Genomic DNA, 25,641 nt, shown 5'->3' on the forward strand with positions numbered 1-25,641 from the left:
ATCACACAGCTTCTAAAACAATACTGCCTCTGCTAGACACGGCCACGCATGGCGCCTCCCTGGCCCGGCTCAACCCCGCAGCTCGACGTGTGAAAAACAAACGGGCAACCAAAGCCATTGTCCTTCGGCTGCGATGCCGCAGCAGCAACCGAACCGGCCTTGGCTTGCCCTGAACGTATAAAAATACTGTAACAAACTGAAATACAAATATATATTAGAATCTGTAAGTATTCTGTATAAAGAGATACTTTAGAGGTTAGCTTACAACGAGCAACAGAAAATGACCCCAGCCTTGGCGTCGGGCGAAACACAGCGCGACCCAGCCAGGCTCTGCAGCGGGCAGCCGGAGGGCTCAGGATGGGGGGCAGGTTGCTTGGTCTGGGGAGAAGCCAGCAGCAATTAAAGCTCTTGACAGAACTTGCTGCAAACTGCCCTGATGCCCCAGGGCGGGAAGAGGAATGGGGCCCAGGCAAGCGGTAGCTGGCACCCGTGAACCGGAGCAGCCAGCCTGTGGTGTCTGGTACCTTGGTGTAGAACTGTCTTGGGGAGGGGGCTCAATGGGCCGGGGACTAGCCACCTCCCAGGGCAAGAGGAGCCTGGGCCAGGGCACTGAGGCTGAAATGGACACAGGTGCAGAAGTGGGAAAGCAGCAGGGGTGCGTCTCAGGAGCAATGGGGGACCAGGCAAGGGAGCTGTGCTGGCAGCAAGGCAAGTGCCTGGCCTGGGGTATCTCCACTCACCTCGCAAAGCCCCCAGGGACACATAAGTGCTGGGCCCAGGGGATGCTGGGGGGGGCCGGTTGGGGGCGGGTTGTGGCACCCCCGGCTTGAAGTGGTTTCCATTATATCCAGGTTTTATAGTCTGGCTCAATGGCTCAGCCTCTCAGTACCCCCAATATACATTGGTCCAGCCCCCCTGCTGCTGAGCGAATGGGCTGGGCCAGTTCCCCTTGTTGGGGTACCAGGTGTCCGGTTTCTGACAACACCCGGTCGAAAAGAGACCCTGGCGGCTCCAGTCAGCACCGCCAACCGGGTCATTAAAAGTCCAGTGGGCAGCACAGTGGAGCTAAGGCAGCTCCCTGCCTGCTCTGGCTCCTCACGGCTCCCAAAAGCAGTGGCATGTCCCTCTCCAACTCCTAGGTGTAGGGGCAGCCAGGGGGCTCTGCACTCTGCCCCCGCCCCAAGCGCCAGCTCCACAGCTCCCATTGGCTAGGCAGGACACAGGAACCGCCCCAGTGAGGGCAGCTCATGTGCACAGGGCAGCATGCAGAGCCATCTGGTCGTGCCTCTGCATAGGAGCCAGAGAGGGGATATGCTGCTGGTTCCGGGAGCTGCTTGAGGTAAGCGCTGCCTAGAGCCTGCACCCCTGAGCCTCCCTCCACACCCCAATCCCCTGCCCCAGCCCTGATCCCGCTCCTGCCCTCCAAATCCCTCGATCCCAGCCCAGAGCACCCTTCTGCACTGCAAACCCCTCATCTTGAGCCCCACCCGAGAGCCCGCACCTCCCCCCCCCCAGTGCCCCAATCCCCTGCCCCAGCCCTGATCCCCCTCCAAACCCCTCGGTCCCAGCCCAGTGCAACCTCCTATACCCCAAACCACTCATCCCCAGCCCCACCCCAGCATCTACACCCCCCAGCTGGAGCCCTCACACCCACCCCCTGCCCCAGCCCAGAGCCCCCTATCCCAACCCTTATTTCTGTCCCCACCCTAGAACCTGCACCCATAGTCCAGAGCCTCACCCCCCTCCCTCAGCCCGGAGCCCTAAAATCCTCATCCCTGGCTGCACCCCAGAATTCTGTGGGGCTGCTTCCTGCCCACGCCAGAGCAGGACCCAACTGGGCCTTCACACTGCACCAGCTGGTGCCACCAGCCTCACACGGGACGCCCCGGCTGGGCCTCATAAACACTTAGCTGCTGGGCCCCAGCCACAGGAGGCCCCTGGTTCTTCAAGTGCCCTATTCCAATGGGGTGCAGGGCAGTGTGGGTTTGGCCCTACAGGCCAACCCCCCCCCCCCGACCGCCACACGCACACTCTTCAGTGTGCAGGGCCCTGCGCTGGCCAAGCCTGGCCAGGGAGGGTCTCAAGGGGGGTTAAATAGACCAGCTGTTCAACCATTCACTGTCCCCCGTCCTCCCCCGGCCCTTGTCACACAAACACTAGGGCAGTGACACATGGTCCCATGTTAACTGGTGGGGGGAGGGAACACCCAGCCCCCGTGGCTGCCAGCGGCTGACATCGGTGCTCCTTTGGTACTTGGCTCGCTCCGGCCCGGCGAGGGGCTGCAGCTCCGGCTCCCCAGGCTCCAGCAGCCACAGGCACCCTGGTGCCAGCCGAGGGGAGAGCTGCCTGCGGCCGTGCCCACAGGCAGGAACAGCCCAGCCTGGCTTCACGGCCACCGCAGCAGGCCCTGCGTTTGCCTGGGGCACGTGGCCCAACTGCCAGCCCAAATACTGACGTCCTCCCAGCTCAGCCCTGCGGCGGGGGCAGTGCCAGGGGCCTGGCACAGCAGGGGTGGCTCTGGGCCACACGGGGCTCAACACTCCCACGGGGCGGGGAGGGCATGTCTCTGGCCACTGTGGCTCCGGCGCTGCCCACGAACCAACACTGCTGCCGTTCCAGCCAATGCTGCACTGTCGGGACTGGCCTTGCTGCTGAGCCAGGTGCGTCCAGCCACCCCAGGTGTCAGAGCCCCCCACTGCACCCCGGCCGCCAGGCCCCCAGCCCCGGGGAATTCACACGGTGCCGCTGAGCCCGGGGCTGGGGCTGTACAGAGCGGAGAAAGCAGAGCGACAGACGGGCTGGGGCGGTTCCCGTGTCCTGCCCACTATAAATACACGGGGGGGCTGCAGCTTTAAACCCCTCCCTATCTACGCGGGTGTTCGTGCTGGCTCGCGGCACATGGCAGCCCCTGCCCCAGGGCGGCCGGGCGGGGCCTGGCTCAGGCCCAGGGTGCACACGGGGGAGGGAGAGCGAGGCAGGCTTTGGGAGTGCCAGGCAGACGGTCCGGGCTCCTGGGCGGTGCCTCCAGCGGCTCAGCCCCTCGGTCGCGTTCCCCCCCCCCCGCCCCCGGCGGCTACATGCACCGGGCGCAGCCGCACTTGCTGGCCTTCTCCACCTCCTCCACGAAGGAGGAGCCGTCGCTGCACTCGAAGGTGAACCTCCTCCTCTTGAGGCGCAGCCCCGTGCAACAGCCCTGGCCCTGGCAGGAGCCCCGGCACTCCACCCAGGAGACGGGGCGCGCGGCCTGGCAGATGGCTTGGCCCCGCTGCACTTGGGGGCGGCCCCGCACCGGCTCGCCCCGGCACGCCGACTCTGCAGGGCCAGAAGGAGAGAGGCAGTCAGGCCCTGGGCTCTCCGAGGAGCTTGGCACGCTGCCGCCTGCACACGGGCGAGGCCACAGCCCTGGTGCGCTGGGGCCAGCCCTGGATGGCTGCTCCCTGGCAGCTGCCGGCTGAGAGGCTCTTTGCCTAGGCCCAGCCTGGGGGCAGGGGGCCAAGCGCTCCCTGGGGAGGAGCCCACGAGGCAGGAGCTAGCTCCCAACTGCCAGCAGCCAACGCCACCAGGAGCCCTGCTCCAGGGACACGGGCCAAACTCATCTGGAGCAGCTGCACCGCGGGCGGCAGTGCTATGCCAGGGAGCCACTGGGCCCACTGGCTCCACGGTGGCCCTGGGCACCTCTCAGCAGGAGGGGAAGGCCCGGCTTGTCCGTGGGGCTCTGCCGTCACAGCCACGCCGGGGGCGCTCCGGAGCCGCCCGGGCAGCAGGGCCAAGCCCCGGCCGACTCAGGGCAGGAGCATGGGGGGCCCAGGGCGGGTGGGGCTCTGACCTTGGTCGCACAGCTGGCCGGCGTAGCCGCTCTGGCACTCGCAGGACGCCTCCCCCCGGTCCGAGATCTGGCAGTGCCCGTGCCCGCACTGCAGGCTCTTGCAGGGGTTGTAGAGCTCCCCCTGCTGGCTGCACAGGGCGCCGCGGTACCCGTCGTGGCACTGGCAGCTGTAGGAGAGCGCGTCGAGGGGCACGCAGTCCCCGTGGACACACCTGCGGGAGCAGAGACACGAACCTGGGCAGAGCCGCGGGGCGCCGGGGAGCCCGGCCTGCCTGGCGGGCACCGGCTCCACTGTCTGCCAGGGGCCTTGTCCCAGGGGTTTATCCGTGACCCAGGCAGCCCGGCATGTGCTCAGCGACCCACCGGGACAGCGCCCACGGAGCACCCCTGGCAGCAGAGGGCGTGACGCTGCCACCGGGGCTGGTACCAACCCAGCGACTCAGCAGATCCGAGCTGGCTACTCCCGGCCTGCTCCTTCCCCGGCAACGGTCCTGCCAGGCCCAGCTTGGACTCAGCCACCAGGGGCAGGTTACCAGTGCCCAGCCGCGCTGCCCGGCCCCGGCCAGGCAAGATCTAGCGCGTCACTGGCTGCGCTTGGCCTCGGGGCTCGTGCAAGGGAGCAGCTGGCAGCACCAGCGGGAGCGCGACCCAGCACAGAGACGCAGCAAGTGCCCGCTGCCCTGTACACTGCTCATTCCTCCTGCCACAGCTCTGCCGGTGCCCCTCACTCCTGACCCGCAGCCCCCTGCTATCCCAGCCCTGCTCCCCACAGCTCTGCCGGTGCCCCTCGCTCCCGACCCGCAGCCCCCTGCTATCCCAGCCCTGCCCCCACAGCTCTGCCGGTGCCCCTCGCTCCCGACCCGCAGCCCCCTGCTATCCCAGCCCTGCCCCCACAGCTCTGCCGGTGCCCCTCACTCCCGACCCGCAGCCCTCTGCTATCCCATCCCTGCTCCCCACAGCTCTATCAGTGCCCCTCACTCCCGACCCGCAGCCCCTGCTAGCCCAGCCCTGGTCCCCACAGCTCTGCCGGTGCCCCTCGCTCCCGACCCGCAGCCCCCTGCTAGCCCATCCCTGCTCCCCACAGCTCTATCAGTGCCCCTCACTCCCGACCCGCAGCCCCCTGCTATCCCATCCCTGGTCCCCACAGCTCTGCCGGTGCCCCTCGCTCCCGACCCGCAGCCCCTGCTAGCCCAGCCCTGGTCCCCACAGCTCTGCCGGTGCCCCTCGCTCCCGACCCGCAGCCCCCTGCTAGCCCATCCCTGCTCCCCACAGCTCTATCAGTGCCCCTCACTCCCGACCCGCAGCCCCCTGCTATCCCAGCCCTGCTCCCCAGAGCTCTATCAGTGTCCCTCACTCCCGACCCACAGCCCCTGCTATCCCATCCCTGCTCCCCACCCAGCTCTGCCGGTGCCCCTCACTCCTGACCCGCAGCCCCCTGCTATCCCAGCCCTGCTCCCCACAGCTCTGCCGGTGCCCCTCACTCCCGACCCACAGCCCCTGCTATCCCATCCCTGCTCCCCACCCAGCTCTGCCGGTGCCCCTCACTCCTGACCCGCAGCCCCCTGCTATCCCAGCCCTGCTCCCCACAGCTCTGCCGGTGCCCCTCATTCCCGACCCACAGCCCCTGCTATCCCATCCCTGCTCCCCACAGCTCTGCCGGTGCCCCTCACTCCCGACCCACAGCCCCTGCTATCCCATCCCTGCTCCCCACCCAGCTCTGCCGGTGCCCCTTACTCCTGACCCGCAGCCCCCTGCTAGCCCAGCCCTGCTCCCCACCCAGCTCTGCCGGTGCCCCTCACTCCCGACCCGCAGCCCCCTGCTATCCCATCCCTGCTCCCCAGAGCTCTATCAGTGCCCCTCACTCCCGACCCACAGCCCCTGCTATCCCATCCCTGCTCCCCACCCAGCTCTGCCGGTGCCCCTCACTCCCGACCCACAGCCCCTGCTATCCCATCCCTGCTCCCCACCCAGCTCTGCCGGTGCCCCTCACTCCCGACCCGCAGCCCCCTGCTAGCCCAGCCCTGCTCCCCACCCAGCTCTGCCGGTGCCCCTCACTCCTGACCCGCAGCCCCTGCTATCCCAGCCCTGCCCCCACAGCTCTACCGGTGCCCCTCGCTCCCGACCCGCAGCCCCCTGCTAGCCCATCCCTGCCCCCACAGCTCTGCCGGTGCCCCTCGCTCCCGACCCGCAGCCCCCTGCTATCCCATCCCTGCTCCCCACAGCTCTATCAGTGCCCCTCACTCCCGACCCGCAGCCCCCTGCTAGCCCAGCCCTGCTCCCCACCCAGCTCTGCCGGTGCCCCACACTCCCGACCCGCAGCCCCCTGCTATCCCAGCCCTGCCCCCACAGCTCTGCCGGTGCCCCTCACTCCCGACCCGCAGCCCCCTGCTAGCCCAGCCCTGCTCCCCAGAGCTCTGCCGGTGCCCCTCACTCCCGACCCGCAGCCCCCTGCTAGCCCATCCCTGCTCCCCACAGCTCTGCCGGTGCCCCTCACTCCCGACCCGCAGCCCCCTGCTAGCCCAGCCCTGCCCCCACAGCTCTGCCGGTGCCCCTCACTCCCGACCCGCAGCCCCCTGCTAGCCCAGCCCTGCTCCCCACAGCTCTGCCGGTGCCCCTCGCTCCCGACCCGCAGCCCCCTGCTAGCCCAGCCCTGCTCCCCAGAGCTCTATCAGTGCCCCTCACTCCCGACCCGCAGCCCCCTGCTAGCCCAGCCCTGCTCCCCACAGCTCTGCCGGTGCCCCTCGCTCCTGACCCGCAGCCCCCTGCTATCCCATCCCTGCTCCCCACAGCTCTGCCGGTGCCTCTTACTCCTGACCCGCAGCCCCCTGCTAGCCCAGCCCTGCTCCCCACCCAGCTCTGCCGGTGCCCCTCACTCCCGACCCGCAGCCCCCTGCTAGCCCAGCCCTGCTCCCCACAGCTCTGCCGGTGCCCCTCACTCCCGACCCACAGCCCCTGCTATCCCATCCCTGCTCCCCACCCAGCTCTGCCGGTGCCCCTCACTCCTGACCCGCAGCCCCCTGCTAGCCCAGCCCTGCCCCCCCAGCTCTGCCGGTGCCCCTCGCTCCCGACCCGCAGCCCCTGCTATCCCATCCCTGCTCCCCACCCAGCTCTGCCGGTGCCCCTCACTCCTGACCCGCAGCCCCCTGCTATCCCAGCCCTGCCCCCACAGCTCTGCCGGTGCCCCTCGCTCCCGACCCGCAGCCCCCTGCTAGCCCATCCCTGCCCCCACAGCTCTGCCGGTGCCCCTCGCTCCCGACCCGCAGCCCCCTGCTATCCCATCCCTGCTCCCCACAGCTCTATCAGTGCCCCTCACTCCCGACCCGCAGCCCCCTGCTATCCCAGCCCTGCCCCCACAGCTCTGCCGGTGCCCCTCACTCCCGACCCGCAGCCCCTGCTATCCCAGCCCTGCTCCCCACAGCTCTGCCGGTGCCCCTCACTCCCGACCCGCAGCCCCTGCTATCCCAGCCCTGCTCCCCACAGCTCTGCCGGTGCCCCTCACTCCCGACCCGCAGCCCCCTGCTAGCCCAGCCCTGCTCCCCAGAGCTCTGCCGGTGCCCCTCACTCCCGACCCGCAGCCCCCTGCTAGCCCATCCCTGCTCCCCACAGGTCTATCAGTGCCCCTCACTCCTGACCCGCAGCCCCCTGCTAGCCCAGCCCTGCTCCCCACCCAGCTCTGCCGGTGCCCCTCACTCCCGACCCGCAGCCCCCTGCTATCCCAGCCCTGCCCCCACAGCTCTGCCGGTGCCCCTCACTCCCGACCCACAGCCCCCGCTATCCCATCCCTGCTCCCCACCCAGCTCTGCCGGTGCCCCTCACTCCTGACCCGCAGCCCCCTGCTATCCCATCCCTGCTCCCCACAGCTCTGCCGGTGCCCCTCACTCCCGACCCACAGCCCCTGCTATCCCATCCCTGCTCCCCACCCAGCTCTGCCGGTGCCCCTCACTCCCGACCCGCAGCCCCCTGCTAGCCCAGCCCTGCTCCCCACAGCTCTGCCGGTGCCCCTCACTCCCGACCCGCAGCCCCCTGCTAGCCCAGCCCTGCTCCCCACAGCTCTGCCGGTGCCCCTCACTCCTGACCCGCAGCCCCCTGCTAGCCCAGCCCTGCTCCCCACAGCTCTGCCGGTGCCCCTCACTCCCGACCCGCAGCCCCTGCTATCCCATCCCTGCCCCCACAGCTCTGCCGGTGCCCCTCACTCCCGACCCGCAGCCCCCTGCTATCCCATCCCTGCTCCCCACAGCTCTGCCGGTGCCCCTCGCTCCCTACCCGCAGCCCCCTGCTAGCCCAGCCCTGCTCCCCACAGCTCTGCCGGTGCCCCTCACTCCCGACCCGCAGCCCCCTGCTAGCCCAGCCCTGCTCCCCAGAGCTCTGCCGGTGCCCCTCACTCCCGACCCGCAGCCCCCTGCTAGCCCATCCCTGCTCCCCACAGGTCTATCAGTGCCCCTCACTCCTGACCCGCAGCCCCCTGCTAGCCCAGCCCTGCTCCCCACCCAGCTCTGCCGGTGCCCCTCACTCCCGACCCGCAGCCCCCTGCTATCCCAGCCCTGCCCCCACAGCTCTGCCGGTGCCCCTCACTCCCGACCCACAGCCCCCGCTATCCCATCCCTGCTCCCCACCCAGCTCTGCCGGTGCCCCTCACTCCTGACCCGCAGCCCCCTGCTATCCCATCCCTGCTCCCCACAGCTCTGCCGGTGCCCCTCACTCCCGACCCACAGCCCCTGCTATCCCATCCCTGCTCCCCACAGCTCTGCCGGTGCCCCTCACTCCCGACCCGCAGCCCCCTGCTAGCCCAGCCCTGCTCCCCACAGCTCTGCCGGTGCCCCTCACTCCTGACCCGCAGCCCCCTGCTAGCCCAGCCCTGCTCCCCACAGCTCTGCCGGTGCCCCTCACTCCCGACCCGCAGCCCCTGCTATCCCATCCCTGCCCCCACAGCTCTGCCGGTGCCCCTCACTCCCGACCCGCAGCCCCCTGCTATCCCATCCCTGCTCCCCACAGCTCTGCCGGTGCCCCTCGCTCCCTACCCGCAGCCCCCTGCTAGCCCAGCCCTGCTCCCCACAGCTCTGCCGGTGCCCCTCACTCCCGACCCGCAGCCCCCTGCTAGCCCAGCCCTGCTCCCCACAGCTCTGCCGGTGCCCCTCACTCCTGACCCGCAGCCCCCTGCTAGCCCAGCCCTGCTCCCCACAGCTCTGCCGGTGCCCCTCACTCCCGACCCGCAGCCCCTGCTATCCCATCCCTGCCCCCACAGCTCTGCCGGTGCCCCTCACTCCCGACCCGCAGCCCCCTGCTATCCCATCCCTGCTCCCCACAGCTCTGCCGGTGCCCCTCGCTCCCTACCCGCAGCCCCCTGCTAGCCCAGCCCTGCTCCCCACAGCTCTGCCGGTGCCCCTCACTCCCGACCCGCAGCCCCCTGCTATCCCATCCCTGCTCCCCACCCAGCTCTGCCGGTGCCCCTCACTCCCGACCCGCAGCCCCCTGCTAGCCCAGCCCTGCTCCCCACCCAGCTCTGCCGGTGCCCCTCACTCCCGACCCGCAGCCCCCTGCTATCCCATCCCTGCTCCCCACCCAGCTCTGCCGGTGCCCCTCACTCCCGACCCGCAGCCCCCTGCTATCCCCGCCCTGCCCCCACAGCTCTGCCGGTGCCCCTCGCTCCCGACCCGCAGCCCCCTGCTAGCCCATCCCTGCTCCCCACAGCTCTATCAGTGCCCCTCACTCCCGACCCGCAGCCCCCTGCTAGCCCAGCCCTGCTCCCCACCCAGCTCTGCTGGTGCCCCTCACTCCCGACCCGCAGCCCCCTGCTATCCCAGCCCTGCCCCCACAGCTCTGCCGGTGCCCCTCACTCCCGACCCGCAGCCCCCTGCTAGCCCAGCCCTGCTCCCCACAGCTCTGCCGGTGCCCCTCACTCCCGACCCGCAGCCCCCTGCTAGCCCAGCCCTGCTCCCCACAGCTCTGCCGGTGCCCCTCACTCCCGACCCGCAGCCCCCTGCTATCCCATCCCTGCTCCCCAGAGCTCTGCCGGTGCCCCTCACTCCCGACCCGCAGCCCCCTGCTAGCCCATCCCTGCTCCCCACAGGTCTATCAGTGCCCCTCACTCCTGACCCGCAGCCCCCTGCTAGCCCAGCCCTGCTCCCCACCCAGCTCTGCCGGTGCCCCTCACTCCCGACCCACAGCCCCTGCTATCCCATCCCTGCTCCCCACCCAGCTCTGCCGGTGCCCCTCACTCCTGACCCGCAGCCCCCTGCTAGCCCAGCCCTGCCCCCCCAGCTCTGCCGGTGCCCCTCGCTCCCGACCCGCAGCCCCTGCTATCCCATCCCTGCTCCCCACCCAGCTCTGCCGGTGCCCCTCACTCCCGACCCGCAGCCCCCTGCTATCCCATCCCTGCTCCCCACCCAGCTCTGCCGGTGCCCCTCACTCCCGACCCACAGCCCCTGCTATCACATCCCTGCTCCCCACCCAGCTCTGCCGGTGCCCCTCACTCCCGACCCACAGCCCCTGCTATCCCATCCCTGCTCCCCACCCAGCTCTGCCGGTGCCCCTTACTCCTGACCCGCAGCCCCCTGCTAGCCCAGCCCTGCTCCCCACAGCTCTGCCGGTGCCCCTCACTCCCGACCCGCAGCCCCCTGCTATCCCATCCCTGCTCCCCACCCAGCTCTGCCGGTGCCCCTCACTCCCGACCCGCAGCCCCCTGCTAGCCCAGCCCTGCTCCCCACCCAGCTCTGCCGGTGCCCCTCACTCCTGACCCGCAGCCCCCTGCTATCCCAGCCCTGCCCCCACAGCTCTGCCGGTGCCCCTCGCTCCCGACCCGCAGCCCCCTGCTAGCCCATCCCTGCCCCCACAGCTCTGCCGGTGCCCCTCGCTCCCGACCCGCAGCCCCTGCTATCCCATTCCTGCTCCCCACAGCTCTGCCGGTGCCCCTCACTCCCGACCCGCAGCCCCTGCTAGCCCATCCCTGCTCCCCACAGCTCTATCAGTGCCCCTCACTCCTGACCCACAGCCCCCTGCTAGCCCAGCCCTGCCCCCCAGCTCTTCTGGAGCCCCTCACTCCCGACCCGCAGCCCCTGCTAGCTCAGCCCTGGGATCCCCCCACAGCTCTGCCGGTGCCCCTCACTCCTGACCCACAGCCCCTGCTAGCCCATCCCTGCTCCCCACAGCTCTATCAGTGCCCCCCACTCCTGACCCGCAGCCCCCTGCTAGCCCAGTCCTGGGATCCCCCCAGCTCTGCCGGTGCCCCTCACTCCCGACCTGCAGCCCCCTGCTAGCCCTGCCCTGCCCCCCACAGCGCTGCCGGTGCCCCGAACCCTCTCACTGGCTAGTCCAGTCCTTGTCCGCCCTGTGCCCCTTTCCTTGGTGGTTTGAGCCGCAGACAGGACCAAACTGACTTGGATCTGACGGGGTTTAAGCCCCGGTTCCTGGAGGGGCCTCTGCGCTGAGCCACCGGGGCCCTTGCTGCACCAGCTGGTCCTTGCTTTGCTGCTCGTGCCTGCTGCCGCGAGCGCCAGCGTGGGCAGCCCGTGGGGAAGGGAGCTGGCGCTCACACTCACTTGTGGCCCTGGCAGGGGCTGTGGCCCTGCTGGTCGCAGTGCGGCCCTGCCCAGCCCGGCTCGCAGTGGCACACGGGGCCGTGGGCGGCGTCGGGCTGGCATAGGCCGTGAAGGCAGTACAGCTTGCGGCAGGGCTCGCAGCCGGGCACCACCCCCGGCTTCATCTGGGTCTTGGTGAAGTCCTGCAGCTCGTGGTTGATGTAGAGGTTGCGGATGCAGCCGTGGAAGCTGGTGCCGTTGAGGATCTGCCAGAGGCGGAAGGCGGCCGAGTTCACGTCCACCGGCATGCCTGGCAGAGAGTGGGTGGGGCGGGCGTGAGGCGGGTGCATGGGGCAGCCAGCCCCCACCCTGCCGTCCCCCAGGCAGCCAGGGACGCGCCCTACCCCCTGGCTGGACGCCCCACAGTGCACAGAGATCCCAGCGCCGAGATCCCTCCCTCCTGGGCCCAGTGAAGCCTCCCCGCGAATGGTGCCGCCCGTCCCGGTCTGCCCCCTGCCAAGCCCCATCTGCCAGCCTCCCCGATGGCTCCTGGCACCTACGGGCTCCCCCGGCTGAGCTCAGCTCCTGCTCTAGCCCCCGGCCAGCCCTGGGACACCTCCCCGCGAGGCTGGCGCCCCAGCGCCGGGACCCACCTCCCACGTAGAGGGGCGCCTCGCTGGTCAGCGTGTGGGGCTTGCCGAAGCCGTCCATGGTCATGGGGCTGCCGCCGTCGATGGAGAGATTCACCATCTGCTCGAACGTCACCAGCTCCACCGTGTGGAACTGCCCGTCGTTGATGGTCTCGGCGCTGGGGGCAGGGGTTAGTGACTGAGCCCAGCCCCCAGCCCCCTCGCTGCCCAGCCCAGCCCCGCCCAGACCCCCATCTCAGCCCCCCGGGGCTCGTGACAGAGCCCAGCCCCCTCGCTGCCCAGCCCAGCCCCGCCCAGACCCCCATCTCAGCCCCCCGGGGCTCGTGACAGAGCCCAGCCCCCTCGCTGCCCAGCCCAGCCCCGCCCAGACCCCCATCTCAGCCCCCCGGGGCTCGTGACAGAGCCCAGCCCCCTCGCTGCCCAGCCCAGCCCCGCCCAGACCCCCATCTCAGCCCCCTCACTGCCCAGCCCAGCCCCGCCCAGACCCCCATCTCAGCCCCCCGGGGCTCGTGACAGAGCCCAGCCCCCTCGCTGCCCAGCCCAGCCCCGCCCAGACCCCCATCTCAGCCCCCTCACTGCCCAGCCCAGCCCCGCCCAGACCCCCATCTCAGCCCCCCGGGGCTCGTGACAGAGCCCAGCCCCCTCGCTGCCCAGCCCAGCCCCGCCCAGACCCCCATCTCAGCCCCCCGGGGCTCGTGACAGAGCCCAGCCCCCTCGCTACCCAGCCCAGCCCCGCCAAGCCCCCCATCTCAGCCCCCCAGGGCTTGTGACAGAGCCCAGCCCCCCACAGCCCCCTTTCTGTCCAGCCCAGCCCCCTCCTGCCCCCAGGCCCCCCCCCAATCTCAGCCCCCTGGAGTTAGTAACTGAGCCCAGCCCACAGCTCCTTCGCTGCCCAGCCCAGCCCCACCCAGACCCCCCATCTCAGCCCCCCAGGGTTTGTGCCAGAGCTCAGCGCCCGGCCCCACCCTGCCCCCAGCCCCGGCATCCCTGAGCTGGGCTCAGTCACTAATCCCAGCTCCCGGTACCCCTGGCCCCCTTGCCACATGTCCCCACTCTGCTGCCCAGCCCAGCCCCCACCCCAGCCACCCACACTCGCTGCCTTCAGTGTCTGTCTTGGGGGCAAGGGTAGTGCCCTGGCCCGGGGGGAGGGGAAAGGATGTGCCCAGGCCTGGGGGGGAGGGGGAGAGGATGTGCCCAGGCCTGGGGGGGAGGGGAAAGGATGTGCCCAGGCCTGAGGGGGGAGGGGGAGAGGATGTGCCCAGGCCTGGGGGGGAGGGGAAAGGATGTGCCCAGGCCTGAGGGGGGGAGGGGGAGAGGATGTGCCCAGGCCTGGGGGGAGGGGAAAGGATGTGCCCAGGCCTGGGGGGGGAGGGTAGGGGATGTGCCCAGGCCTGCGGGGGGGGCACGTGCTATCCCAGGGCACAGACAGGGGTTCAGGGAGCGGCTCCTCAGCAGCTGGCCCAGTCCCCTCCTCCAACAGGGCTCAGGGCTGGCACCGCTGTCGGGGGCGCAGGTGCACTGAGCTGGGGGGCGCTGACCTTCTCTACACTGGGGCATCTTTGCCAGGCTGCGCCCCGCCCCCGTCAGTGCCACTCCAGCCAGCCATGCTGTGGGGCAGTGGGACGGCGCCATGCCTGGAAGAACCCACCGGGGACGGGCCAGGCTCTCCGGCCGCCCGGCACAGAGGCAATGGGGCAAGGGGCCGTGCGTGCCCGCGGCTGGGCAGGGAGAGGGGCATGGTGTGCAGCAGGTTACACCAGGGTCTGCTCCATGCCCTGCATCATGGGTCTGGCTCTTGCAGGGGCATGGCCAGGCTGGGCGGTGGCATGGGGGGCAGGGGCTCCTAGATGCACTGAGACGAGCTGGCCCCTCAGGAATCGCCCCCCCCACTGGAGGCCATGGGGCTGCCCCCCAGTGCTGGGTGCAGCCAGCGCCGCGGCTGGCAGGGAGGTACCTGTAGATGGCCGAGCTGGGGTAGCTCCCGGGGTCGTAGCTGACCCGCACGTGGCCCTGGTACAGCTCCACGGCCATGTGGTCCCGGTCCCCGTTGTACAGCAGGATCCCGTTGTCCTCGGCCGTGGAGACCTGGCGGAGGGCGGGATGTCACACCAGGGGCCATGGCCCAGCAGCCAGCCTAGGCAGCTCCCCGGCATCCCCGCCTGGCACCCACCTCCCAGCACCCCACCTGCACCCAGCCTTGGCCCCTGGCACCCAGCCCTGGCCCCGCCTCCCTCCACACCACCTGGCACGCAGCCCTGCCTCCCAGACCCCTACCTCCCTCCAGCCCTCAGCCTCACCTCCTGGCAGGGCCTGGGGACATGAGGCCAGACCCAGAGCCACGCTGCCCCTGCTCACCCCACGTGCCAGCCCTGCAGCAGCCCCAGGTGCAGTCCTGGCAGGGGCCGTGCCCAGTGCTGATGGGTGTGGGGGGCCGGCGCGGGCCGTACCTGCAGCGTGATATTGGCCCGTGGCCAGTTGTGCAGGTCGGTGAATTGCAGGTACGTGTCCCGGTCCACGAAGTTGACGCTCAGGAGCTTCTCGCACTCGGGGCCCCCGAAGCCAGGGAGGCAGTGGCACACGGCCCGGCTGCCCAGCTCCACGCAGTCGGCCCCGTTCTGGCATTTGGTCCGCTCGCAGAGACTGGGCTGGACGCGAGGTGGCATCTCACACAGCTGCCCGCTGGGGAGAGGGACCGGCCAGCACGTGGTGAGAGGAGCCCGGAAGCCTGGGACCCCAGGCCAGGGCAGCTGGTCCCTCCTGGAGCAGGGAATGGAGAACCAGGCCTGGCCCAGATCAGCCACCCCACAGCAGGTGCAGGGGCTCTGGGTGGGTGAGGGCGACAGCCCCCCCCAGCAAATCCCAAAGAGCAAGGCCAGATTCTGGGCCCCCTCGGCCGCACCGGGGCAGCAACATGGGCAGGACCAGACTCCCCGGACCACGAGGCGCCTCCGTCTGGCTCTGGTGCGTGAGGAGGTGCCCGGGGCCCGCTTGCAGCAGGGCACGGCCCCCCTGCCACCCCCTCACCTCCAGCTGCATGGCCCAGGCTGGGCCCCGCCCGGGCCACGTGTGCAGGGGCATGGGATGGAGGTGCTGGGGACTCTGCATCCCACCCCTCCCCGGGGTGCCAGCGCGGCTCTGCCGGCCTAACCTGTAGCCCTGTGTGCAGAGGCAGGAGTAGCCGTTCCCCTCGTCCTGGCACTGGGCACCGTGCTGGCACCGGTGGTCCTGGCAGGCGTCGTAGTCCACGCTGCAGTTGTCCCCCGCGTAGCCGGGGGCGCACTCACACCTGGGGGGAAGGGAACCTTGCTCAGAGATCCAGCGGGCCCCGCAGCCCAGCTCCGGGCCAGGGCAGGGTTCGGCCCCACTGTCCCTGTGCTTGTGTCTCCGAGGACTCGCTGGCTGCCCCACGCCCCTTCGGGGCCTTCCCCCAGGTTCCAAGCCCATGCATTGCCCTGGCCTAGCCCCCGCCCCGTGCCAGCACAGCTCCCCTCCCACCCATGGGGACCTGGCAGAGCTGAAACTGCCCCTCAGGCTCTGCCAGGCTCTCCACGCCTTGCGCCGGGGGATCCTGTGACTCTCAGGGGCCATTGCGACCCAGGGCCCCGGAGCGCTAGGTGCTGGCCGGCCCCAGAGCCCGACAGCCCCCGCCCCGAAACGCATGAGGGGGTTCTGTGCCCGGGCCAGGTGCCCCCGACAATTCCTCCAGGCTGCCTCCGGCACCAGGGCAAACCGCCCCAGCGGGACGTCCAGGCACAAGCAATGTCAAGCCAGGCCAAAGGCACTCGGCACCCCGGATGTCCCCAGGCTGCAGGTCCATCTGGCTCACGGCTCTGCCCCTCTGGTGTGAAATCCTTGCCCGCCCTCTGTGCCCCCTGCAGCCCGGGGGGGGGGGTGAGGAGGGAGCCCCAGCACAATGGCGAATGGGGTCCCAATTCAGATGCTGCGGTGACCGGCGCTGCCCCTCCCCAATGCCTGGGGACTGGGGGGTCTTCGGGCTCGTGCCCACGAACATGGCATGCTGGGGCAGCCCCGGGTGCTTTGTGCCCAGCCACATGGGCAGGGAACAGGGGGATTTAACTCACCGGGGCCCCGCAGTGGTGATGACACACTGGGCACTGTGCTGGCAGGGGCTGAGGTCCACGGAGCAGAGATCCACGAGCTCCTCACAGGCGCGTCCTGGGCAAGGGAGGGGAAAGGCCAGGCTCATCTAGCTGCAGCCCTCTGCTCCCAGAGCTGCAGGGGCTGGGCAGCGCCAGCACTGACCCTTCCGAGCCTGCTGGCCCCCCGGGGCCCCGGCTCAGCGAGGCGGAAGGAAGGGAGCAGCCAGGGCCACTGAGTCACTGCTGGGGCCTGGGAGCTGTCTCCACGGACACGGGGAGCATGCAGGGGGTCTGCGCAGGGCACCACAGCCTGGCAGAGAAGGTCCCCCGTCCATGTGCACTCCAGACAATTCCCCCCGTTACCCAGCCAGGCCTCCTCTCCAAGTGCCTTGCCCATTCGGATTTGCGTCAGGGAGATGCTGCCAGGGTGCACGGTGCTGCACGCAGGCCTGGCCTGTGCTAGCCGGAGCGTCCTGAAATGTCCCTCTGGCACAAGCAACGAGACCCAGCCCTGGGGCCTGTGCCCACTCCCACAGGCATGGGCTGGGACACTGGCCAGCGGCAGGGCCAGCGGCTGTCTGTCTGCACCAGCTGCTGGGTGCTCAGCCAGCTCAGGTGAGCAGGGCGGGAGAGGGATGGCTGGCTGGGGGCGTATGCAGACAGACAGATGTGTGTGGGGCCAGGGAGAGCATTCTCCTCCTGGGGGAGGACAGTGCCCAGCTGGGGACCTCGGAGGCTGATTCCCAGGTGGGCTGTCCCCTGGCGCCGGCCTGGGGAGGGCCCCTCCTGCCCCGTACCTGTGTAGTGGGGCTGGCACAGACAGGTGTAGTTTCCGAGCTCCTGCACACAGGTGCCCCCATTGGCACAGGCGTGGTCCTGGCAGGCATTGGTGATGCCGCTGCAGGTCGGCCCCTCGAATCCTGCTGCACAAAGGCACCTGCCAGGCGGGGAGGAAAACAACTCACAGGTTAACGTCCCTGCCCCCCCCCGGCTAACCCCACGGCTGGGCTGGCAAGGAGCAGCCACCAGTTCTGTGTGTCCCACCAAAACCACTGCACTGGCTCCCCCGCCGGCTCTACAGCAATTGTCACCTGACACCCCCCCACCGCCTGCTTTCCCAGTGGGGCACATCCCTGGACCGTCAATGGAGCGAGGCACAAGGGGCCAGCAGCAGCACCTCTTGTCCAAGGGAGCCTGCGCCCTTTGCAGACACGACTGCCTTTGAACCCACACTGCTCTGTGAGAGGGAGACCCAAATCCCCATGGGAACCGAAGCCCAGAACTGCGAGGGGCCGTACCCCAGGAAACACCCCAAGGCAACGGATGAGCTGGGGCTAGAACCAGCTGCACCCACCAGCTCCCTGCTCTAGCCCCTGGCGCGCAAACCCTTGGGGCAGGACCCAGGAGTCCTGTGCTCTATCCCCCTCCCAACCAGAGCCAGGCCTGGGCAGAATCCAGGAGTCCTGCCTTCCAGCTCCCCGCTGCAGCCAGGCGCCCCTGCCAGGCCCATGGCATGACTGTGGCAAAGCTGGTGATCAGACCCTGTGCCCAGCCCCTGCTAGCTCTGAACTGGTGCAGAGCTGCAAGGGAGATCGAGCCAGGAAAGGCCCCAGGAACCCTCTGGGATTCGCCTTCTGCAGGAAGCTCCCTGAGGCCCGGTGCCCTTTGCAGGGTGGGTCCCAGGGTGAGGGCTGCAGCACCATGCAGATCAGCGGGACCCCAGGACAGTCTCTGCACGGGGCCCAGCCCGGGATGCACTCAGGGCCAACTGTGAGTCCCGTGGTTGTAAAGGGGCAGGTGCGGGATTCAGGCTCAAAGGGAATCACGCCCGGGAACCTGCCCTGGCACTCAGATCCTCAAGCTCCGCCCTCATCGACGGGGGAATGGGGAGAGCGGCTGGGCCAGGCCGCATTGGGGGCTCCTCTCTGGGGAGGAGGGGCTGCTCAACGTGGAGTGGATGCAGGGACGGAGCGGGGGGTGACCCAGTGTCCCTGCCACACGGCCCCATGGGCTGCAGCATGGCCTCCCAGTCCCTTGCTGCGCCTTCTTCAGCAGCTCCCAGCTCCTGCCCCCACAGCTAGCCCCACCTTTGCCACAGGCTCCCGGCCCCACCTGGCCTTGGGCCACAGGGTCCCAGCCCCCCGGGTGCTATTCCTGGCTCCAGGATGGACTTGGTGAGCTTGGACAAGGCAGCTGGGCCCAGGTCTCAGAGCTGAGGCGCAGCCCGTGCACACATGCGCCCGCCCAGCTGCATGGGCACCCAGCGCCGACCCCTGGTGCCCCATCTCCAGGGCTCCCACAGCCATAAACCCCCCACACTCGCACTCACGTGAACCCGGCTCCCTCCCTCTCCAGGGGCTGGCAGGTCCCGCTGTTCACACAGGGGCCACTGGAGCAGCTGTCCACGGGCTCCTCGCAGTCCTTGCCCTGGGGACGGAGAGTTCAAAGCTAGGAGCTGTGGCCACAGGGCGCGAGGTCCCTGCCCCATCCCCTGTTGCCAGGCCCTTAACGATGTCATGAGCAGTACCCTGGCAAGGCCCCATCCTGTGGGGAGCGATGCCCCGCCAGGCAGGATTGGGGGACAGCAACTGAGCTCAGCAGGCAGTGGGTGCGAGTGCCACCCCCCCCGCCCCCAATTTGAGCTGTTGGCAGAGCCCTGGGCTCCTGCCCATGTCTTGCTGCCCGCGACTTGCAGCGGGAGGCAGTGACAGCGAACGAATGCCCCATCCACCCGCCCAGGGGCTGGCAGACCCCACCCCCTGCTCACCTTGTACCCGCTGGGGCAGGTGCAGCGGTAGGCAGCCAGCGGGTCATTGTGGCAGGTGCCTTGGTTCTGGCATGGGCTGGAGAGGCAGGGGTCACACTTGGCCTGGATGCTCAGGGCCGGCGGACCTGGTGGGGGAAGGAAGGAGGGAGGGTCTCTGGCAGTGTGTGACCATGTGGGGGGTGCTGGCAGCAGGCGCCTGGCGCGGGGAACACAGGCGCAGCTGCTGTTTCAGCCAGGGCACTTTGGCCTTGGGGCCGTATTCCCAGGGCCGGATAATCCAGGAGCAAGACAGACGCGCGGCTGGGCTACGCAGGGAGGTGTTCAACCACCGTGCAAGGCAGCCGGCGCCGAGCGCAGCTCCACCATCCCTGGAGCACAGCTGGGCAGCCCCCCGCACTCAGCCACCAGCTGCCATGGGCCGGGGGGCAGGAGCAAGGGGTCCCAGATCAGCAGTGTCTAAGGCCAGTCTGACCTCGGGCACAACCCAGGCCAGGGCCCCACCCCAAGGCCCCATCGTCCAGCGTTCAGAGAGAGCCACCCGATGAAAAGCCTCCAGTGATGGAGAATCTGCCTAAGGCTGGATAACGCGAGTGGCTAGTTCCCTCACTGTTAAAGAAACACCTCGTTTCCTGTCTGCGTGTCTAGCCTCAATGTCCAGCCACTGGATCATGTGAGACCTTCCTCGGCTGGACTGCAGAGCCCGTGGTTAAATACCTGCTCCCCAGGCAGGTGCTGACAGACTGGGATCCAACCATCCCTTCACCTTCTCCTCGTTAAGCTAAACAGATCGAGCTCCTTGAGTCTGTCACTATCAGGCAGGTTTTCTAATCCTTTAATCACTCCCGTGGCTCTTCTCTGACCCCTCCGATTTATCAACATCCCTCTTGCACTGTGGGCACCAGAACTGGACGCAGGATCCCAGCAGCGGTGGCACCAGGGCCAAATCCAGAGGGAACATAACCTCTCTGCTCCTTCTTGAGATTCCCCTGTTCATGCAGCCCAGGATCGCATTGGCCCTTTTGGCCTCACACTGTTCAGCTCCTGTTCAGCTGATTGTCCATCCTGACCGTCGTCTTTTTCAGCATCGCTGCTTCCGAGGACGGGGTCCCTGTTGGGTGAGTAGGGCCGAGTCTTTGTTCCCAGCTGTCGTTATAGAGCCGTACGAAACACAGACACAGAATCACAGACCCGTCGGGCTGAAGGGACCTTGAGAGGGCAGCGAGGCCAAGTCACCTAACCAGCCCTGCAGGCGTGTGTCTAATCTGCCTTAAAAACCTCCACAACCTCCCTTGGGAGCCTGGCCAAGAGCTTCGCTGCCCTGAGCGATAGTTTTCCGAATACCAAACCAACATCCCCTGACTGCGAATTAAGCCCATTGCTACTTGTCCAGCCTGCAGTGGACACCGGGAGCAACTGATCCCCGTCCCTGTTAGAACAGCCCTGCGCACAGTTGTAGGCTGCTCTCAGGCCCCCTCAGTCTTCTTGTCGCCAGACGATTTGGCCCAGTTTTTAGCCTTTCCTCAGCGCTCAGGGTATCGCATTTTAGCCTTTCCTCAGCCCTCTTCGCATTGCTATTGCTCCTGCTGGTTGTGCCCAGCTTGCCAAGTCACCGCACACCTGGGGCTAGTGACAGCGCTTGTGGGTTCGCCAGGTCACCGATACAGATGTTACATAGCGTAGGGCCAAGAACCCATCCCCGAGGGCCCCCACTGGCAACACACCCACCCCATGCCGATCCCCCAGTCAGTCACGTTGGGGACCAACCAGCCAGCCAGCTCCTGCCCCAGTCCCCATGTGCCAAGCCCAATTTGTGGGGTTCTCGTTTGTAATGGCAGTGTCGTGGGCCCTCAGCCACTAGCACGTCCACACCATGAGCATTATCAGCCAAGCCTGTAGCCCATCGAACGGGAGCTCTGGCTAGATTGAGTGGCTCCCTTTCAATCCCTGCCAATCCTGGGGGAAGCGGGGGCAGCGCTGACCCGCTGGGCTGAAGAGGGGCCCACGCCTGGCGGGGTGAGTCTCACCCTCTTTGGGACAGTTTGTAAAGCTCCAGGCCTGGCCCAGCGGCAGCAGCCGCGCTGGGTTTCCTTCCAGCTCTTTTCTTTCAAGCCCTGTTTGGTCAGTGCAGTGTGGGCCAGCTCTGGGACCGAGAGGTTAAAATTGGCTCATCTCTCCAGCTGGCCACGAGGGGTGGGTTGGGGGGGGGGCTTTCCTGGCCTAGCGAGGGTGGGTTCATTTCTCAGAGTCACACGGTTGCCATATGAGACCTCAAAGGGCCCCTCTGTGGTCTCTGGGTAGCGACTGCCCAGTGGAAGAGGGCAATGGCTGGATCATGTCCATGGCCGGTCTCCGATGGGCCAGTGCAGCCGCTGTGGGATAAGCCCCCCCGCCCCCCGCAGGTCTTGTCCTGGTCTCCAGTATCTGGCTCAGCCCCTGGAGCCTGGGGTCTCACATGCTGCTGGAATTCTGGCTCTGCCCCCTCGGGGTGGGGGCTCCTTTCGCCCCTATAAATATCTGCTCCTCATTGGAGAGTGTGGCCTGAACTGGTGCCTCTTGCTGTCGGGGAGTCAAAGTCGTCCTGAGAACATGAGACCAGCTGGCCCAGCCCCAGGCCCCCGTCTCCCTTTCACCCTGTGGGGCTGTAACGGTGCAAACGCCCAGCCCTGGGCTGTGCTGGGGACTGGCCCCAGGTCAGGGCTCCAGGGACCCCCAACCCCACAGCGGGGACAGGCACTAGGACAAGGCAGTGTCTGCACTCGCTGAACTAGCTGGGGCAGGTGCAAACCCTGGTTAGCTCAGTGGCTGCAGAGCCCCGGGGTGTGGCCTGCACCGAGGGTGTGTTTGCACGGCGCTGGCGAGGCACCGGGTGTTTACCACGCTGCGGCCAGTGCCGGGGGTTGGTTACTGACTGTGACTAGCTATAGCCGGTCCTGGGCCCTGCTAGGGTCTGACCCAGTGTTAGCCATCTCCACAGTGTGTCCTTCTCTCCCCTCTGAGGGTCTGCTCTGGCTGGACCGAAGCAGGGCTGCAGCCATCAGATCCTCTAGGTTCAGACTTACCCACTGGCCGGCATGGGCCAGGAGTCGCGAGTCACAGACAGTTCAAGCCAGGCCCTGGCAGCCCCTGGCATTGCTCAGGGAGCAAAGCTGCCCTTCTCCAGACAGGCACCTTTCCCGGCACAGCCCCTTTGCCAGGCCCCGCATTATCCAGGGAGGCCTGACTCGCTACGTCGGGGCCAAGTCAGAGCCAGCAGCCGGAGCTGAAGTCAGACCCATTCCGACTAGAACTAAGGTGAACCCCATTTCCACCCAGCAGGGAATTAACCCACCGAGGGACGGGGGGTTCACCAGCCCGTGGCTGGACTCTTTGCCCTGACAGACACACTCCAGCTGAGCCAGGGGCACGTCCACCCAGCAATCAGGCAGCTGCTTTCCACTGGCGGGGCTGGAAAACTCCTGGGGAGACGTCTGGGGCCTGGCTCTGGGACCCCAGGAGGGGGAGGGTCCTGCAGCCTGAGCTGGAAAGTCTACACAGCCATGCTTAGCGCTGCAAGCCCATCGGCTGAGCCGGGTCTGCTGCGGCCAGGGGTAGACGTATCCAGTGTGACTGGGCTGGAGGCAGAATCTGGGGCAGGTTCTCCGGCTGTGCTGTGCAGGACGTCAGATGGGCTGCTCGGCAGGGTCCCTCCTGGCCCTAGCATCTCTGACCCTCGCAGCAGCCCAGGAGGCTGGCCAGGATCAGCAGAGGGAAACTGAGGCACAGGGTGCGGGAGGGGCTTTGCCACATGGAAAAGGTGTCTCAGAGCTGAGCATCGGACTCAGGACCCCCCGGGTCCCAGCCCTGCATGGGACCCACCATGGCACACAATCCCCTGCCCGCAGTGACCCCACCCGGCGCATTTGCTCCAGCATTAACCTGCGGGGGGAGGGGGACAGCCATGGCAGAGCAGGGCAGGGGTCAGAGTCTACGGGACCCTGTCTGTGCCCATCTGCGGGGCACAGCCCCCAGTAACCGGGCGCTGAACGGGCCCCTCACCTTGGCACTCAAACTTCTTGGCTGGGGTGGTGAGCAGCAGCTTGCCTTCCATGTCAGGCGGGCCGTCACAGCGGGCGATGCCAGGCTCCTTGTAGCCCGTTTTGACCCAGCCCGAGAGCCAGCGCAGGTGGCAGTCGCAGTACAGGGGGTTGGCCCCGATGGCGCTGCACAGGGGAGACAAGAGCAAAGGTGAGTCGGCAAGACCTGGCCCCTGGCCCCGGGGCGGGACGAGCCTGCCTGGCCCCACTCCCTTCGCAGCCCCTGGGCTGAGCGAGGCCAGCTGGCAGGGCCAACTCCCAGGGCTGGCGCTCACAGGGAGCTGCTGGTTCTCCCGCCACCCGCGGGTGTGGGGAAGACAAGGGTGCAGTGCCACAATACCTCCTCCAGGGGGCACACCACAAATCCCACAAATCCATCTCCAGCCCCAGAGCCGGGAGCTGCTCCAACACCTGCTGGCCAGGCGGGAGCCCCCCTTTCCCCAGAGCCAGGCGAGTGGCGTCTCTGGGGCTCGACACCGAGCGCTCTGAGGGCCCAGGGCACGGTGCCCTGGGAAGGAGACAGTCCCGGCTCCCGGGCGCCATTCCCTGAGCACCCCCTCTGGGGCCCCCCTCCCCCAGGTGGTGACTCTGGGGCCCTTCTCCTAGGAGCTTGCAGAGGCTGCGGGCCAGGCCGTGCCTCAGGGCACGTCAGGACGTGTGAGGCCCGGGCACTTCCTGCTCACCGGGGTTTCGGCCCTTGGCTGCCCGCCTGCCATGGTCTCCCCGCCACGGTCTCTCCTGTAGCCAATGGGTGCCCAGGTCACTTCTCGCCCCCCGGCTGGGAGCCCAGCTCTGGAATTTGAAAGGCCCCAGCAGCTGGGGCACTGGCTCTCGTCATTCCCAGCAAGACTCCCGATGCCAGGGGTTTGCCGGGGGATCTCAGCTGCCGTTGGATGCAGGCAGCTGCTCCCGACTCGCCCGGAGTGAGAGCAGCCGCACGGCCCCGCGGCACAGAGGGGCTGGAGCGCACCAGCAGCACGGAGCAGCCGAGTCCCCTCTGCACTTACTGGGCCCTGCGTCAGCGGCCCTCGAGCCAGAGAGCCAGGGGCATGGCTGGGGCCCGCACTCGCGGCCCAGCTCACACCGCGGTGACGGCAAGGCCTCGGCCACGTGTCGCCCGCCAGGCTACAGAGAGACGCTGGAACCTGGCCCAGGGGGGGCCTGATGGCGCTGACCCCAGAAGGAAATAACTCCCACTCCCCTAGCAGTGATTGTCTCCTGCTCTTTGGGGCCTGTCTGCGATCTCTGATCTCTGTGGGGAGCCTGGCCCGGCACCGTGGGGCCTTCCCGGGGTAGTCGGGCGCAGGGAGCTACTCACAGGTGGGACAAGGAGGTGACGTCGGCGAAGATGCCCTCTGGCAGGCTGGAGATGTTGTTGCCGTGCAGAGACCTGTGGGAATGAGAGGCTCTGAGCCCAGAGCGTGCCGGCAGCTTGCGATCAACGCTCATGGCAACACAGGGCCAGAGTGTGCCACCGGGCAGCCCATGCATTTCCATGAGAGCCAGGCATGCGCCCGCCCAGCACGGGGCCCAGAGGGACACCCAGGTAGCTTAGACATTCAGGCTGCATCCACCTGGAGTCAGCGGACCAGGAGCCCATGGGCTCATGGCGGCAGCCCTGCCCCTCGCCCGGCTCCACCCCCCGTTCCCTGGCACTGCACCGCTTCCGCCCGGCACCTCCCCCAGCCCCCCGTTTCCTGGCACTGCACCGCGTCCGCCCGGCACCTCCCCCAGCCCCCAGTTCCCTGGCACTGCACCGCGTCCGCCCGGCACCTCCCCCAGCCCCCCGTTCCCTGGCACTGCACCGCGTCCGCCCGGCACCTCCCCCAGCCCCCCGTTTCCTGGCACTGCACCGCGTCCGCCCGGCACCTCCCCCAGCCCCCAGTTCCCTGGCACTGCACCGCGTCCGCCCGGCACCTCCCCCAGCCCCCCGTTCCCTGGCACTGCACCGCGTCCGCCCGCCACCTTCCCCAGCCCCCCGTTCCCTGGCACTGCACCGCGTCCGCCCGGCACCTCCCCCAGCCCCCCGTTCCCTGGCACTGCACCGCGTCCGCCCGGCACCTCCCCCAGCCCCCCGTTTCCTGGCACTGCACCGCGTCCGCCCGGCACCTCCCCCAGCCCCCAGTTCCCTGGCACTGCACCGCGTCCGCCCGGCACCTCCCCCAGCCCCCCGTTCCCTGGCACTGCACCGCGTCCGCCCGCCACCTTCCCCAGCCCCCCGTTCCCTGGCACTGCACCGCGTCCGCCCGGCACCTCCCCCAGCCCCCAGTTCCCTGGCACTGCACCGCGTCCGCCCGGCACCTTCCCCAGCCCCCCGTTCCCTGGCACTGCACCGCGTCCGCCCGGCACCTCCCCCAGCCCCCAGTTCCCTGGCACTGCACCGCGTCCGCCCGGCACCTCCCCCAGCCCCCAGTTCCCTGGCACTGCACCGCGTCCGCCCGCCACCTTCCCCAGCCCCCCCGTTCCCTGGCACTGCACCGCGTCCGCCCGGCACCTCCCCCAGCCCCCCGTTCCCTGGCACTGCACCGCGTCCGCCCGGCACCTCCCCCAGCCCCCAGTTTCCTGGCACTGCACCGCGTCCGCCCGGCACCTCCCCCAGCCCCCAGTTCCCTGGCACTGCACCGCGTCCGCCCGGCACCTTCCCCAGCCCCCCGTTCCCTGGCACAGCACCGCGTCCGCCCGCCACCTCCCCCAGCCCCCCGGTCCCTGGC

General features: G+C 68.7%; 1 protein-coding gene across 2 annotated transcripts in view; it reads right to left on the minus strand.

Annotated features, from left to right (window-relative positions):
* Positions 1-1,702: 1,702 nt before the first annotated feature.
* Positions 1,703-25,641, minus strand: part of SLIT1 (slit guidance ligand 1) — a 166,603-nt gene continuing 142,664 nt past the window's right edge. The window contains exons 25-37 of one of the 2 annotated variants that reach the window (XM_038410981.2): positions 24,249-24,320; positions 22,893-23,056; positions 18,858-18,982; positions 18,420-18,517; positions 16,888-17,027; positions 16,073-16,166; positions 15,139-15,276; positions 14,438-14,669; positions 13,945-14,075; positions 11,994-12,148; positions 11,362-11,650; positions 3,827-4,038; positions 1,703-3,312 (exon numbers count right to left, since the gene is read on the minus strand). In XM_038410981.2, coding sequence (XP_038266909.1) covers positions 3,074-3,312; positions 3,827-4,038; positions 11,362-11,650; positions 11,994-12,148; positions 13,945-14,075; positions 14,438-14,669; positions 15,139-15,276; positions 16,073-16,166; positions 16,888-17,027; positions 18,420-18,517; positions 18,858-18,982; positions 22,893-23,056; positions 24,249-24,320 — 2,089 coding nt within the window. In that variant the 3' untranslated portion in view covers positions 1,703-3,073. The remainder of the gene's footprint in view (positions 3,313-3,826; positions 4,039-11,361; positions 11,651-11,993; positions 12,149-13,944; positions 14,076-14,437; positions 14,670-15,138; positions 15,277-16,072; positions 16,167-16,887; positions 17,028-18,419; positions 18,518-18,857; positions 18,983-22,892; positions 23,057-24,248; positions 24,321-25,641) is intronic. The other variant, XM_038410982.2, reaches the window with a different exon arrangement.

Source organism: Dermochelys coriacea, chromosome 7, assembly GCF_009764565.3.
Source record: "Dermochelys coriacea isolate rDerCor1 chromosome 7, rDerCor1.pri.v4, whole genome shotgun sequence".
Taxonomy (NCBI): domain Eukaryota; kingdom Metazoa; phylum Chordata; order Testudines; family Dermochelyidae; genus Dermochelys; species Dermochelys coriacea.